Here is a 16,637-nt window from a genome sequence, read left to right as displayed (position 1 = left end):
TATCATCTTCTATCCTATTGATCGCACTTTGCACGTGCCGCTGTCCCATTCGAGGCAATGGCGTCTACCTTCTGTTCGTCTAACGTTTTGTTTTTTTATTTTAACTCCCCTAGCAAACAACCGTTGGACAGCCATGACTTAGCTGGAAGACGCTTTTTAAGTGAATGACCTTCACGAAAGGTTTTGGTGGCTGTTGTTACTCTACAATTTTTTTCTTTCTTTCTTCTCCGTCTTTTTTGTCCTTGGTAGTTTATTGCATCACATATGGGTGGATACGACCCGTGACATCACTTCCGGTAGCCGGGTGAGAGCGAAGGTGAAAAATAGGCTAATACTGTACGTTAGTTCTCGGTATTCTTTCACCCGAACTTTTGCCATATTTTAAATCCATTGATTGGACTGCTTCGTGTATTTATATTGGCAATTAAGAATTCGTTAATTTAATAATAAAATGCCCCAAGTTGGGGTGAATTCTCGTTCTTGTCGGATACAGAAGTTATACAGGGTGTCCAAAACGCTTGGAACCATCAAATCTAGATTACCCTCAGATAATCAGATCTGATGGTAATCTAGAGCCACTTCCCTCTAGGTCCATCCCATTTTCCAGCTCTTTTCGATGTGTTTCGTGCAACTCTATGAAGAATACGTTCATCAATGGCCCGAATGCAGTTTTCAATATTTGGACATTTATTACCGAATGTCTCTTTGCAATTAAGAATTCGTTAATTTAATAATAAAATGCCCCAAGTTGGGGTGAATTCTCGTTCTTGTCGGATACAGAAGTTATACAGGGTGTCCAAAACGCTTGGAACCATCAAATCTAGATTACCCTCAGATAATCAGATCTGATGGTAATCTAGAGCCACTTCCCTCTAGGTCCATCCCATTTTCCAGCTCTTTTCGATGTGTTTCGTGCAACTCTATGAAGAATACGTTCATCAATGGCCCGAATGCAGTTTTCAATATTTGGACATTTATTACCGAATGTCTCTTTGCAATTAAGAATTCGTTAATTTAATAATAAAATGCCCCAAGTTGGGGTGAATTCTCGTTCTTGTCGGATACAGAAGTTATACAGGGTGTCCAAAACGCTTGGAACCATCAAATCTAGATTGCCCTCAGATAATCAGATCTGATGGTAATCTAGAGCCACTTCCCTCTAGGTCCATCCCATTTTCCAGCTCTTTTCGATGTGTTTCGTGCAACTCTATGAAGAATACGTTCATCAATGGCCCGAATGCAGTTTTCAATATTTGGACATTTATTACCGAATGTCTCTTTGCATTGCAAAAATGATTTGATTGCAAAATAATGTTCCAACATAAACACACGCTTTTCTGGCAAAATACTGCACTATTCTTCAAATACCATTGCTATCACAATACAACTATGTTCTTCTATCTCTCTAAAAACGTATCATTCTGTATCCAACAACACAGAAAGGGCTCAAGAATATTTGCTGATACCATCGAGGCAGTGTTAGGCGGGTTGGAAAACTGCTAGCTTGGAGGGGTATACCCAGACTAATAGATTAACAATAGCCAGCATCGTGGAACAAAGAAAAACATGGGCTGCGTGCATGTATACTTGCATGTGCACCAATGCTAGAAACATGGTAAATAAATTTGATGAATTTTGTGTTTTCCCACAAAATTCTCGCACCATTCAACTTTTTCGCTAGCCTAGATAATCTTTCGTAACCAAACTAAGCTGTTACAGAAAGCCTTCAAATGTTCTTCCATTTCAGATCACCTATAAGAATAACGTTTGCAATTTTTGTGCAAACTATTTCATTACTTTATATGGTATTCCATCTACTCTGGGCAGAAAAGTTCTTGTTATTGTCCCTTTTTCACTGTTCATCCAGTGTGCTTGCCATACGTTTACTAACTCATTCCAAATCCTTTTCTTTTCCTGTTGATTAACAGCCAAGTTCACACCTTTTCTCTCTTCTGATATGGTAACACATTACCCTATATGCCATCCCAACAAAGTTCGTTACCTTTTCTCTTATCCTCTTTACATGACTCTGGAACCTTAAACCCCTATCGATTCGATTTGCAAGCCAAGATATCTTATCTATCGCCCTGCTGTGATACACACCTCATTCAGTTGACCTCTTGGTTGCTGATAGTTTTCCTTAACAGTAATGTTTTCGTCTTATCTTTCAAAACAGTTAATTTATGTCTTTTACACCAGCTACACAGCTCCTTCATTATCGTGTTTTACTGCTCTTCCATTTCTTTTCTCGAGTTTCTCCTTACCAACGTCACCATCTGCATACGCAATCATATCAATTTTTTTTCATATTCTTGCCTCAGCCAATCTTCCAAAAACCATGTTCCACATCAGAGGACCGAAGACTTTTTACAACATAATAGATATTCTTACTAGCTTTTTGCTTGCTTCAGAACAATCAAAACGCTGTCCCAAGAAATACTATCAAAAGCACCCTCAGAATAAGCCCAATACGTACTTACATTGCACCTTACCAATCATTTCTATCAAATGGCAAACTGCACCTCCAGTGCCTACACCCCTTGCTGAATCCACACTGCTTACCAGATATTTTTCTCATTATATTCTTGATGCGCTCTGACAGCAACAGCTCATGCACCTTTCCTAGGGCTGGCAATAACACAACTGGCCTATATGATTCGTAAGAGATTTCAATAATAATTTCACCAATGCTGCTTTCCACTCATCTGGAAAGGTTCCATCTATTAAGTATGTATTGTACAAGTATAATAGATCATTCGATAGAACCTGGAATAACCTTTTTATCATCTCACGCTCAATAAGGTCCATTCCAGGGCGCCTGTTCCCTTTGATCCTGTCAATTGCTCCAGCTAACTCTTCCATCCTAAATTCCTCTTCTTCATCCTTAGTGCAGTAATTTTCATTATCAAATTTTATTTTCCTGCAGTCTCAGCAGATGATCAAAGATAGTCCCTACAATATTTTCCCTTTTAAATCGCTCTTCCTCTCTTTCTTCAACTAAATTCCCAATTTCACTCATATGTTTCATTTTTCCACAAGTTAATTTATAAACCAACCCTCACGGCTCTTGATTAAGATCATACTATATCCAATAACATACTACAATGAAGCCAGCAGTATATAGATAAAACGTAAAACTCATCGTATCCATTATTTATGTGTGCACATACACCATAGTCAGTGCATTGATCATCAGGACTTCATAATTACTATTGCAGAATCTCATCAATCTTTTCACTATTAGCAATAACCCTCATCTCATCATCCACAGCCTTTGACCTTTGTCCATTAAGTTGTATTATTTTGACTTCTTTGTACCCATAAAAATCTTTATAATTACTACGTCTGAATTCTCTGTTCTGCTCGTGTGCATTCTGGACATTTTTTGTGACTTACTGATTGGTTCGCAGGTTTCCCTTTGCGTACAGTAAAACACATTGCTTTCTTATTTAGTTTATTGCATTCCCTGTAGCTATGCCCTTCCATTCCACAATGGCTACAACTGCAACCCACTCTCCTACACGTTTTTGATGCGTGCTCATAACGACAGTGATAGCACATCGTTTCCAAGTAAAAGTCGTTTGTCCTGTAAGATCTACAGCCAACAAACACTGTCTCTTGCTGCCTCATCGTAGCCCGAAGTCTAGGACTCACTTCCAATATCTAGTTCTTCCCTGTTCTGTCTTTATTGCCACAGACAATTCTTACTACTCGTACAGTTTCACCTACTACACCTTCACGCGTCATACTTATATGCCCTAAATTTTTCTGGTACATGTCACACATGAGATCTTCTTTTCGTGGTATCACTGTCCTCATCATAGATTATGATTTTTTTCTTGCTTTTTTGGCCTTCTAATTCTATTATTATAACGCAGTCCACTATTTTTCTCATTCTTCTTATCCTTATCTTCTTCAAACCCTTTTTCAATTCTCTTTTAACCGTATTAAGCAGTTCTTCGCTGTTTTTTAGTGTCGATACTTGTTTAGCCTTCATGATGGACATTTTTTTCTATATTTTTCAAGGTTTATTATTCCCTCCCACTGTTTGCTTATTTACATTTACCTCATTCTTACATTTCCTTTCATCAATCATCAGCACATTGCTATAACTTTTGTCTTTAGTTCTTAAATCCTTGTTTTCCCTCAGAACCTTTATTTCCTCTTCCATACACTTTACGGTTTCCTGAATCTTTCATTCCCTATTCCTAACTCAACTACCACTCCTTCTAGAAGAATCCATTTCCCCAAAATCTCACTGATTATCTTCTTGCGGAGGCTGTTTTCTTATTGATCAAAAACTTTTCCAAATTTCTTGAAATATGTAAGCGAAAGAACATTAATAAATTAAAAATAAGAAATATGTGGACGAATAAAAGCTCAAAGTACGATACAATTGTATACACCACAATGTACAAAGAACATATATGTGGAAACCTAAAAGGTTAATAAGTCATCTTCATGCCATATGGTATTGCTGGCTTGCAGCATTCAGGCGAGCTTTTAGGAGAAGGATCAAGGAGATGGAAGTACAATTTAAGAATGCGGCGTCTGTATTCCCTGTCACAAGAAAACTTATTAAGGTCAGCATCCAAAGACTGGGCACATGAAAGTAGCTGAAATGGCAGAAACCTATCGGATAGGTGGAGACGGCTGAGATGTGGGCACGGGTTGGAGACGCTCTGAGGGAAGGCTGAGGGACTCCCCAAAAGCACAAGTCCCAGAATGATGGTGGTGCCGAAATGTTTCCAGTGATAATTTTTACAGTCATGGTAAGACGTTTCTCCCTAATTAGTGTGAATTTTTATCAAATTGGACATTTCAGGCGTCCTTAACTGTGGAGGAAATTTATGTTTGTATATAGCCCATTTTAAGAGCCAAAACTCAGTAGCAAAAAGTGGTCGAATTCTGTTAGGAACAGTAGATGCCCATACCTCTGCAGCATATAAAAGCGGAGAGTATACTGTGGTTTTTATATATCTTCTGGTAGTTGTGACTTCATTAATATAATGCAGATGCTGTTTGGCCATCCATCGAAGTCGAGATGCCTGGATGAGCAGCTTTTCCTTTTGGTTACCAAAGCAGGGCTAAGGATCAAAAACAACCTCGAGATCAGTATGCTTATTGGCGATGGGGATAGGAGAATTACATAGTGTTGGCTGAATATAAGAAGGCATTTTCTGCAATAAATTCAGACTTTTCTGGATTTATTTTTACTCCAAACTAGTTGGGGTAGTTTGCAAATTCCAGGAATATACAGTATTGCTAATTTATGCTGTTATCACCAGAAGATCATCATGTGGAGAAATCATGTGAGGAGTTTCGTATCATCAGCATAACATAAAGTATTATGCCTGGACTCAACAAGTGGAGAGACAAGTACTGTAAACAAGAGCCTAGATAAGACACCACCCTGTGGCACGTATGAAGAGATACAGCGCTCGTATGTTTGCCGTGGACATTCAGCCGGATTATTCTATTTTGAAGGAGTGAAGTGAGGAACTGTAGAGTGGCTTCTTTGATTTCATAATCGTCTGAAAGTAACTTCAGCATTGCAGGAACGTTTATTGATTCGAAAGCTACTTCGAGGTCTACAAATGTGACTGCAAGCTCTGCATGAGATTCAAACGCAGAGAGGATAGAGCTGATGGTGGTGGTTAAGAGGTTAGTCACAGTGGATCAATGAGGAAGGGAGTAAATGATTTGAGGAAGCTGACGTGGAAGAAATTGTTTAGTTAGAACGGGGAGGAGTACCTTCTCAAGGAGTTTTAGGAGATTTGAGGCGTTGAAGATTGGCCGATAATGCTTAAGAAGAGTAGGAGATTGAATTTTGGGTATATATAGACTTCACAAGGTAGATGTTCCACTGCTGGGGATAGAAATGACTTGACAAAATAGCAATAAAAATAATTAGAAGGGGACCCAAAATGTATGGGCTAAGACATTTAATAATGAATTGGGGTATTCCATCTGCACCTGCCGTAGCAGAAGCTGGTGTAGAATTAATGTCAGCAATAAGCTGTTCCCTGGAGACTGATATTGCGCACAGTGTGTCAGACTGGATTCCAGTTGTTGGTGCCTGAAGATCAGCATTTTGTTCCGGGTTCGAGGCAAATCTAAATATAAAGTCAAGCCACTGGTCAGCTTCAAGATTTAGGGGGAAATCAGAAGTCCCCTCAGAGTAGGGGGTTTTTCCTCTACGAAGGGTTGTGTCCATATAATTCTTAATTGCTTGAGATTTCAGCTTGTTAAATGTTGCACGGGCTTTAGAGTAAGCTATCCTGTCTTGAACACTTTGCGACTGCCTCCACATTTTGTGCAGATGCTGTTTTAACCTGAAACTCATAATAATTGGTTCGTGGTCCGAATTAAAAAAAGTCTCTGGGAGTTAATCAGGTGTGCAAGGAAAGGAGGCAAGGATGAGATCTAGTTGGCTGTTACCTCTGGTCGGGAAATCGTTGATCATTTGTAACCTTGTATAAGATAGGTTTGATAGAGGCATTTGCTGAAGGTTAGCTAGCTGAGAAGGAAGATTAAAGTCTCCACAGACAAAGTGCAAAGCTGAAGGATGAAACTGGTTAATGATCCAGTTTGATATTTCATGGATGGCTTTATATGAAGGTGCTGGAGGTATATAAATAACAATTACGTCTATGAGGACTCTATGGTAGCTGAGAGTATTCTGGTACAAGACTTATTGTGTAATTTTTATGGATCTTTTTAAGGCAAGTGTCTCTAGTATTTTTATTCAAGGCAGGCTTTAGAGTTTGTTGATTCGTGATCCACGTTGGAATGAGCATTCCCGAACTGTTTATCATTGGTGATTGAAGGTTAATGGTACCATTTGGATGATGCCGATGTGGGTTTGGTTTGGTTTGGTTTTTATAGTGCATGGGCGACTAAGGCCATGATGCGCCATTGATGTGAGTCACCACTGGTATAATTTTGAAAAATTACTCGGAACGTGGGGCATTCATGCTTGTTCCCTTGCAGCATTGATTGCTATCGAGGATGATAGCAATTAATGCTGCACTTGCGTGAAACCATTTTAAGGAAGGAGGCATAGCGTGTTTGTCGACTTTTAAGCCGTTTAACGTGAACTGAGAGGTTACGTTCCTCGTTAAACATTCTCCTAATAGATTCAGGAGATGTTCTAGGTCCAAATCTGGAGGCGAAAATCTTGGCTCTAGTGGAAACTACGGAGATATTATATTTCTCAGCCAGTGTCAGACGAGGTTTGGAGGCTGTTACTCGGCGTGGTGAGGAGGTCTTGTTAGGAATAACAGCGTGATGGGGGAGGGCAATCAATATTGGTAGCTCGAAGGCATCCAGAGGAGTTTGAGGCAGGGTTGGTTGTGGTAATGAGGGAATTTTGTATATCTCCAGATGGGATGTATCGCTAGAAGGGTTGTTGGTAAGCATACCAGCATATGAGTTAGCTTGATGGGCGTTAGTTGAATTACTGTTTTGCAGTTGTGGTTGGTCACCAGGCTTCTGCTGAGTGCATGACTGAGCCCTGCTAACGTGCTCAGTCGGAGTGTCTGCAGATCTATCTACTAATTGTCGCTAGTGAATTTGAGTGTGGGAGCCAGGCTTTATAAGGCTAGGAGGTTTAATAGGATGAGTATTTTTTGTCCGTTTAGGCATTATTGATAGCTGAGATGTCAGCTTGTCATTTTGGCTCGCCAAAGAGCAGAGGTCAGAGAGCATATGAGTGATATGCTTATTTTGGGTCCTCAGTGAACAGACCTCACCCTTGAGATCCTTAATTTGGGACCTCAACGGCGTTAATTCTTGTAAAATCACCTTCATCTTGAAAAGTACCTTTCGTGACTAGTGTCTGGTTTGAGGTGGAGAATACATAACGACCGAGGCACAGTTTTGATCATTAGTTTCCGATGGAGAATTGAACTGATTAGAGCTGCATATAGCGTGGTTGGCAGTGCCGTCAGGTGATGTTCCATTGCCCACTGTTTCGTCACATGCGATGGTCATGAGTGAAGGTTCAGACAAACCAGTATTTGAATATGAATGTTGAATGAGATCAGTGAACATCTAGTCGATAGGGCTAGCTTCAGTCTGGGACAGAGGAAGTTCAGATATTTCAGCGTCTTCTCCAAGGCATTTGTCACATGCGAATCTTCTCCAACGTAGTTTAGAAAGATGTGATGTCTGTTTTAACCGAGTGGGCACAAAAGATTATTTTGCATGCATGTAATCGGATGGTTAGTTCCTTCCCGTCGCGGCAGGCTAGGCAGACGGATTGTTGCAAGTTATTCTGTTTCTGTGACATGCCTGATTTCGGGTCTTTACCTCACTTGGATGGGAACAGCAAAAAACAATGCTCACCTTTAAGAGTTAGTCTAATTCCGAGTTGTTTGCTCTGGCACTATTAAGCTTGCAGCTTTTATAATTCACTTTTCCAAAGAGATTACTGAGAGAACACAAGAAAGCATAAATGTTTGAGTCAAGTGTACTTATCACAAAAGAATGAAGAGAGGGCAGACTTCCCTAGGGAACTTGGTAGTGCGATGCTTTGTGACTCGGTCAAGGTTGACGCATTGTCGCCTTTTTAAGTGTAATGGGGCGTTTCTAGATTCGTGAAGGTTAAAGAGCTGTGCATACATCGTAATGAAGGACTTCAAACGTGACAAGCTTGAGCAGAGGAAGAGGAATTCTCTGGTAGGCGAATCATTTTATAACTTTAAGTATAACTATCTAAAACTGAATTAATATCAGGAACGTAAACGAACACCGTATGCCACAACTCGCGCACGCGCACTTTCTTCTCCTACATCCACATTTATCACTTCCTTTGGAGGTTCTTCTATGCCATCCGGTTAAAAATGTAATTCTCCTTCGATTATGAATTTGAACTCTATAAAGTCATCTTGCACCCCTTCATCCTTCCTTCTTTCAGAAGCTTATTTTTCTCAATTAGCGTAAGATCGTTACTTATATTTTCATTAACCCTCTCCATCTACAGCTGATGTCGAATGTTTTTGGTTTCATGGTCTAATAGTGGAGTCTGTGCTGATGTCGGTGTATCAACCTCGGAATCGTCATTTTCCTTCTACAACATCAACCCATTCCTTACATTCACTTTCCTTTATCAGTCAGTTTTGTGTGTTGAGCTGTTACTAGCTTTATTGTCTTTATTTCCCTCATTCTTTGTCCCAATCTGTTTAGAATCTATCTTTGTTTCGGCCTTTTTAAAATCTAACGTCTAGTAACCACCGGACTTTTATGCTTTTGTTTCTCACATGAATTAAATTCATTCCTTGAATTTTTCTATTTCCATTGGAATTAAGGAAAGCTTTTGATACTGTTGCACATAATATTGCTGTACAATTTGGAGTATTAAGGGAAATTTATTGGAGTATTATGGCATTAAAGGAAAATTCAAAAGGAGTTGTTATCAATGGACACTGTTCTTCGTGGACTAATGTTATTAGTGGAGTCACACAGGGTTGGGCCCATTTTTGTTTTCGTTATTTATCGATGAAGGCATATCAGGCTTCATCAATTGTCTTGTCAATGATATACAGGAATTTTTCTAGCAGGGATAAGGAGGTGATTATCCCCTTGTATAAGGCAATGGTCGGGCCACACCTTGAGTACCGCGTACAGGTCTGGAGGCATCATTTTAGAAAGGATGCAGAGCTGCTGGAACTCTCGTTGCTCTCCAGAAGGGCAACGAGATTGGCGAGGGGAACAAAGGGTTGTTCTTACCAAGAAAGGTTTAAGTTCTGCAAATTGCAGCGTTTGGAGACAAGGCGCCTGCGATGCGACCTGGTTGAGATGTTTTAGATTTTGAATGGTTTAAACAAACTTAGTACTGATGAGTTTCTTCCACTTGCTCAGACTACGCACATGAGAGGGCACAAATTCAAATAAAGGAAGGATGGTTGCAGAAGAGATGTGCGGAAATTTGCCTTCAGTCAATGTGTGGTTGATTTCTGGAACAAACTTCCATCCGTTGTCGTGGATGGAAGTTTGTTCCATCGATGTTTAAAGAAATTCAAGAAAGAACTAGAAAAACTATTTGAGGTGATAGGTAGGCGAAACTGGTGTTATTATGTGCCTTTTTCACAACGTGGCTGAGTCAGTCGGTCTCGGGCGAGGGTTGCATGGTTTTTTCTTCAGGAAACTCCAGTTTTTCGTCCAGCAAACATCAAATCGACCACAAAACGAACACTTTACAGACATTATATGAGGCGCAATATGGCCTAAGTTTCTGATGCGCTTAGAAACCCTACACCAATTGATATAGGGGTTATGAATGCTGTTTATGGAACTCATAACCCTGCCCGTGGGGATATTCATTCACTTTTTTTAGTTGTTTTAATTCAAATATACGAAGGATATGTTAATTAACAGCTCCAATGAAGTTATCGTACATCAGGTAGTAACATAATCCATAGAATTCCCAAAATTAAAAGTTAAATTTAAATATAAAACTAAAGGCAATTACATGAACTTGTAGGGGTTTCATTATAAGTACCGTTGTTTTTAAATACATGGAAGAAGTGTCAGAGGATCACACCACAAAACGTATGTTTTTTATATCAATGTTTAAGACCGCAATACCAGTGGCAGGTTGCAGGTACCGTTGCATTTACCACTCAAGGATTGTATTATAGACAGAGAGGTCGATTTATACAATAACGAAAGTTATAGAAAACTAAAAATATCAAACATTAGATGTAGCTTGCATAAAACTGCTTATCTCATATGAATATGAAACGTCTTTGTTTTTTCTGTTCTCAAAGAAATCTGTTTACAATCACATCAAAGATTTCCGGTCCTCGTTAGGAGTAATCCTAATCCATCTTTTTAGGACCACAGAACAACAGAAATAGGTCCTGTGGACCTGGTCTAATAGTGGTGTAGTGTAGTGCAAAAAAACTGTGGAGCGTTGGGTGTAGCGCAAAAAAATTGTGGAGCGACGAGTCGTGTTACACAGTCTTCAGATCAAATCTTTGAGTGTGGGTATGGAGAATGCCCATAGGACGTCATCTACCGCGAAAAACGCTACGCAATAGAATTGGGTGTAGTGCAAAAAAACTATCAATTTCGAATAACTGTCATCTTGGAGAATTCCATGGTACCCAGAGCAAATCTATGAAAATAGGCCATACTTGTTAAGGAAAACGAAGTCCACCAACTCGTCTTGCCGGTCTGGAGTCCAGACATGACTTCGATCGAACACCTTTGATAATCTGGAACGCAGGATTAGCACGTAGTGGCTACGTTACTTTTCTACAAGTGAACTGAAGTCTGTACTCAATGCGGAATGAACACAAATCCCTGCTCCTGCTATCGAGAATCGAATGTGTTCCAAGACGAATCGATGCTGTCGAGCTCAAAGGTGGGCTGCACTTGCTAATTTTTTCCATTAAAATTCGGGATTTTTTTTTTTTTCTTTTTTTTATATATTAGTATTAGTAATGGCCGCATGGTGTAGGCGTATGCTGCACCGGCCAAAAAAAAAAAAAAAAAAAAAGAAGAAAATAATAATAGTTCTTGAATCATTTATAACAGCTAAAATTTCGTCCTTATTCATTTTGCTTATGCCTCCCAGAGCCTTAAACATCTCAATCAAGTCTCCTCTAAGGTGTCTAGTTTCCAAACTCTGCAACCCACATATTCGAAGTCTTTCTTCATAAGGACGCCCTTTTGCCGATCTCACCAGGCGAGTTCCCCGTCTTTGGACCCTTTCAAGAAGCTCAATGTCTTTCTTTAGGTGCAGTCTCCATACTTGAACACAGTATTCCAAGTGTGGTCTAACATAAGCCTTATATAATGGGAATATGACGTCCTTATCTCTACTAGCAATTGTTCGATACATCATCGATAGGACACCATGGGCCTTCCTTGCAACCTGTTTACAATGCTCGGAGAACTACATATCTGACCGTATCGTAATATCCAAGTCCCTTTCCTCCACACCGGCTTTAGTTAAACTCCATCAAGTGTATAAGTTATTTTGGGGTTGCTGTTCCCCAAGTGCAATACCTTACACTTTGCTGGATTAAAGCATAGCTGCCATTTTTCTGACCATTCCTGAAGTCTATCTAGGTCATTCTGAAGTCTAGGTCATGCTTGGCGGTGATCATTAACTACTCTACCAATCTTTACAACGTCTGCAAATTTAGAGAACACGCCCTTCATCGACGTTATCAATGAAAATCAAAAACAACAGTGATCCTAATAATGATCCTTGGGGAACCCCACTTCTTACATCAATCCAATCTGAGGAATAACCATTTATCACAACCCTCTGCCTCCTGTCCTGAAGTCATCCTGCTATCCATCTAAGGATTTTCCCAGTGATCCCAACCTGTTCCAGCTTATAAAGTAACCGCTCATGTGGGACTGAGTCAAATGCCTGCTGAAATCCAAATAAACAATGTCGAAATTATTCCTTAAATCCGGCTCACGAGTAACTTTTACGTTTGATATAAAATTAAGGCCCACCCCTTTTTTTGGGAAGTACACATTGTGTCAGCTACCATCATGCGCCGCTGCCCGCATGTTAATGAAGGCAAAGTCATCCAAGCGGCAAATGTTTCTTCGTTAGCGTTGTAGAATGAAAAGGTTTTCAGAAGTGACTGTTACAAATGGGATGTCTTCCTGTTTCTCTTTCCAAAGAAAGGAATCTTCTACAACCGATTAGAATAAAGTCCTTAGAGGAAAAACTGAATGAAGTATAAGTAAGCAAACAAACAACTTTGGCTTCGTACATTTTTTCCTCAATGATGTAAGGAAGACCAGTTATTTTCTCACTTTGTCAACAGAACATGGAGTTGCACAAAACACCGACGTGCGAGAAATTCTAATGAATTTTCTGAAGTACTGCATTTTTAGGAATGGTACTTTCTCTACATTACACTTATCAAGAAGATATTTATTTGAATTATCAGCTGTTGGTAATTTAAATATTGCGTAATTATAAATATACTATTTATAATTAGTTGAATTGTAAGTTACTTGAAAGGTAGTGCAATACCAGGAAACTCGTTATAAAGGCAAGCTTTGTTCTGCTGTGAGGATTAAGACCTTCGCATTATCTTGTTACTACTAAAACGAGCGTGTTTTTTTCCCCCTTTGGTTCATCAATGATGCATGCCCGAGAATCCATTGTTTTCAGCTCTCAACTATTAATAAAAGAAAGGAATAAAAATGTAATAAGACGTTTTAAAAGGTTGATACGGAGAGTCACATGACCTCGTCTCGGTGCAGTTGTTGAGCGTTGTGAAAACAAAGAACAACATCTGCTCTAACCAGCAAATGTAAGAAAACTAAACGAGCGAATATCTAGAATGTTGGAATTGAGATAAGATTTAAAATATTAAATAGACCAGCTTTCTTCAACTTCGCAGAGCGTCCCGATTAAAAACTCATTATAAACTTCATTTCATCAGCGAATGTTGATGGTAATAAGCCGTTGATTTAAAAGGCACAAGAACTGAGCAAACTAAGATTATTACGTACCTCTATCTCATAAGTGGAGAAACTTCACCACGAGTTACCTTGATATTGAACTACTCGTCAGATGCACCTGCAGTTGAATTAATTACTAGTGAAATATAAGCACATACAGTCATAATTTTATTAATAGATTGTTTAAAGTATCAAATGCGCCCTCCTGAGTGCCCACGCAGTTTCCCTCATGCCTAGGTACAGCTGTAGATTCAGTTCTTTTAATATAATTTCTATCTAAATCATGATTTCGAGTTCTATTGGAAACTAATATTGTTAAATCTATATTTTCCTATGCTTCTAATGAATGAAGAGCGTTGTAGTATTAAATCGTTTCAAGGAATATGTATTTTCATTGATTTATTTACATAGATAATCAGCGTAACTCAAATAACATCCTTTCTTTTCACGTTAATGTCTAGCACCATTGCATAATCTAAAAATCACACTGATCTTGCAATCAGCGCAGAACGAAGTCTATAATTAAATGGTGTCATTATTTGTTCATCGTTGTTAGTGGAATAATAACTTCTACTCTTCAAACATTCCTAGACACATTTCGCCACTATTCGTGGAATTATCCTTGACACGGTCAAATGTTTTTCCCCTATTTTTTTTTTTACTGAAAGCAGGTGTAGCATATTTCTGCAAGGGAAACGTTCTGTCTGACCTTCATTTCAAAATCCTTTACATCCTACTCAGCTACATATTTTTATTGGGGAAAATTTTTGCAATAGTGCAATGAATGAAGTTTGACTTAAAAGCTATATCACTATTAATAAAACTTTGCATGATTTAGATATATGCAGTCATTTCTTTGAGTAAAAAAAATCACGCGACTTCTTTGAACGTTGTTATACTTGTTACAACCAATTTCACGCGTAGTAAATAAGAAAAATGTACTTAAATAAATTACTATTTACTAACAAATAAATTTAAGAAAATTTAAATAAGTGTAAAAACTTTAAATTTCGTTATGCATCTTTTTTTAACTTATTATACTAAAAGTAAAAACATTTTCAATTGAAAATACAAAGCGCAATATTTCACAGAAAACCTGAAAAACACAGAAATGACAACTTTGAATATAAAGCATTACGGGACAAAGTATCACATCACGTGATACTTTGTCACGTGATGCTTTATATTCAAAGTTGTCATTTCTGTGTTTTTCAGGTTTCATTTCTGTGTGCTTACAGGTGCATTTGTTAAAACCCATTTTTCGCGTAGTAAATAAGAAAAAGGTGCCTAAATAGATTACTATTTACTAGCCAATAAATTAAAGAAATTTCAAATAAATCTAAGTTTGGTAAATTAAATTTTGTTATTCATATCTTTTTTAACTCACTATAATAAAAATAAAAGTATTTCCATTGAAAATACTACACAAAGCGTAATATTTCACAGAAAACCTGAAACAGAAATGACAACTTTGGAGATCAAAGTATCACGTGATTATCATAAACATTGTCACATTTGTTACAGCCCATTTTACGCTTTTATAAATAAGGAAAAAAAATAAACAAATTACTATTTACTAAGTAAAAAAGCTCAGAAAATTCCAATGAATCTTAAGTAACCTATAAATCTCAATGTGCATATCTTTTTTAATCCTACCCTAAAAATAATAATAAACTGAAAATGTTACGTGACAATTTCTAACCACGCAAAGCTTAATACTCCAACCGAAAACCTTGGAAATTGTCTTGCTTAACGTAGACACGACAACTTTGAATATTACTCAACATGAAGCTTTAGATCTGCGATCTATGCATACGTGTAACTTTATTTCTTTTATAAATGTTTCCTGTCATTTATTTCTGTCGAGATAACTCTCTTTGTAATATCAGCTATTGGTGAGAATATGTCCTTGGTTCTCTCGTACAGTGTATTTATCATGTCCCTTGAACCACAGGATCATGAATTTGCAATCCTGGCTGAACACCTGCGGAGTTTGCTTTATTCGTCTTGTTACTCGCGACCAAATATCTAATTAACTGCTTTTCTTTCATAAAGCTGCAGAAAAGCGATACAGTACTAAGAACAAGCATACAAACCACCTGGCAAAGAGCCAATAATATTTGATAAGCAGTGCCCAGCTGTCGAAAACGTTTCCAAATATAGCACCGATCAAAGGCCTAACACCCATTTTTGCAAGAAAGAAAATTTGGCTCTAGTCTCAATAATAATGATCACATAGCAGCACCAACTAATATGTTACTCGTCTAAAAAATACATTTTGGTCATGACGAAATCCATATTTTATTAGCATAATGTGTGTCGAGATTGGTTACTGTATTGTCAGCTACAGTGACCAATTCTGTGGACATATCTTATTTTCCTAAATACAGCTTTCATTCCTGAAAGCTGGACTTACTTTATGTCCTAATATAGCTCGTTAAAATTGTCTTTTCTTTTCTAATACAGACCTTATAAAATAAGACCTGTGTTAATATGAATACAGAGAAGGGCAATGAGATTGGCGAGGAGAGCAAAGGGTTGCTCTTATCATGATAGGCTTAAGTTCTGCAAATTCCAGCGTCTAGAGACTAGGCACCTGCTAGGTGATCTGATTGAGGCGTATAAGGGCCTTGAATGGTTTGAGCAGGCTCAATGTTGACGGGATTCTTCCTCTTGCTCAGATTAAGTCTCACATAAAGCACTTAATTTCTAAGCAAGAAACTTTTTCTAAGCAACAAACTTCCAGAGCTGTAAGCATTAATTCTGAACCAAATCAGTATCAAAATTATACTATTTAGCTTATTATAATTATTATTAATATGATGAATATATTGTATTATATTAAATTATAATTTTCTTGTTTTTTCAAGATCGGCTTGGTCGAAGATACACGATGAGAAAACTTACCTCAAGTGAAGAAGATCTTCTTTATTACCAATCAGAGCTGCTGGAATTTTTCTCCCGACACCGTAATTTTCGTGTAACAGCCTAAGAATCTCTCGTGCTTTCAAGTAGCTTCGTCTATCGGTGATGGAATACACCACTACGAATCCATCCACACCTTCCAAAATACCCCTAGCTTTTAGCAAATTGAAAGATTCCTGAAAAATAACAAAGAGACCCGAATTATCTCAACAAGCTACATCTTTTTTCCAGTTAATTATTTTAGACTGCGTAAGCGGAAACAGTTT

General features: G+C 38.2%; 1 protein-coding gene across 1 annotated transcript in view; it reads right to left on the bottom strand.

Moving 5' to 3' along the window:
* Positions 1 to 16,637, bottom strand: part of LOC150082150 (ras-related and estrogen-regulated growth inhibitor-like protein) — a 48,358-nt gene that overhangs the window by 13,563 nt on the left and 18,158 nt on the right. Inside the window, exon 4 of the mRNA XM_090380012.1 lies at positions 16,354 to 16,547. Coding sequence (XP_090236138.1) covers positions 16,354 to 16,547 — 194 coding nt within the window. The remainder of the gene's footprint in view (positions 1 to 16,353; positions 16,548 to 16,637) is intronic.

Source organism: Mastigoproctus giganteus, chromosome 8 (genome assembly GCF_048544385.1).
Source record: "Mastigoproctus giganteus isolate SK-2022 chromosome 8, ASM4854438v1, whole genome shotgun sequence".
NCBI classification, from domain to species: Eukaryota; Metazoa; Arthropoda; class Arachnida; order Uropygi; family Thelyphonidae; genus Mastigoproctus; species Mastigoproctus giganteus.
The sequence above is the reverse complement of the archived record's forward strand: the minus strand, read 5'-3'. Positions and strand labels throughout refer to the sequence as shown.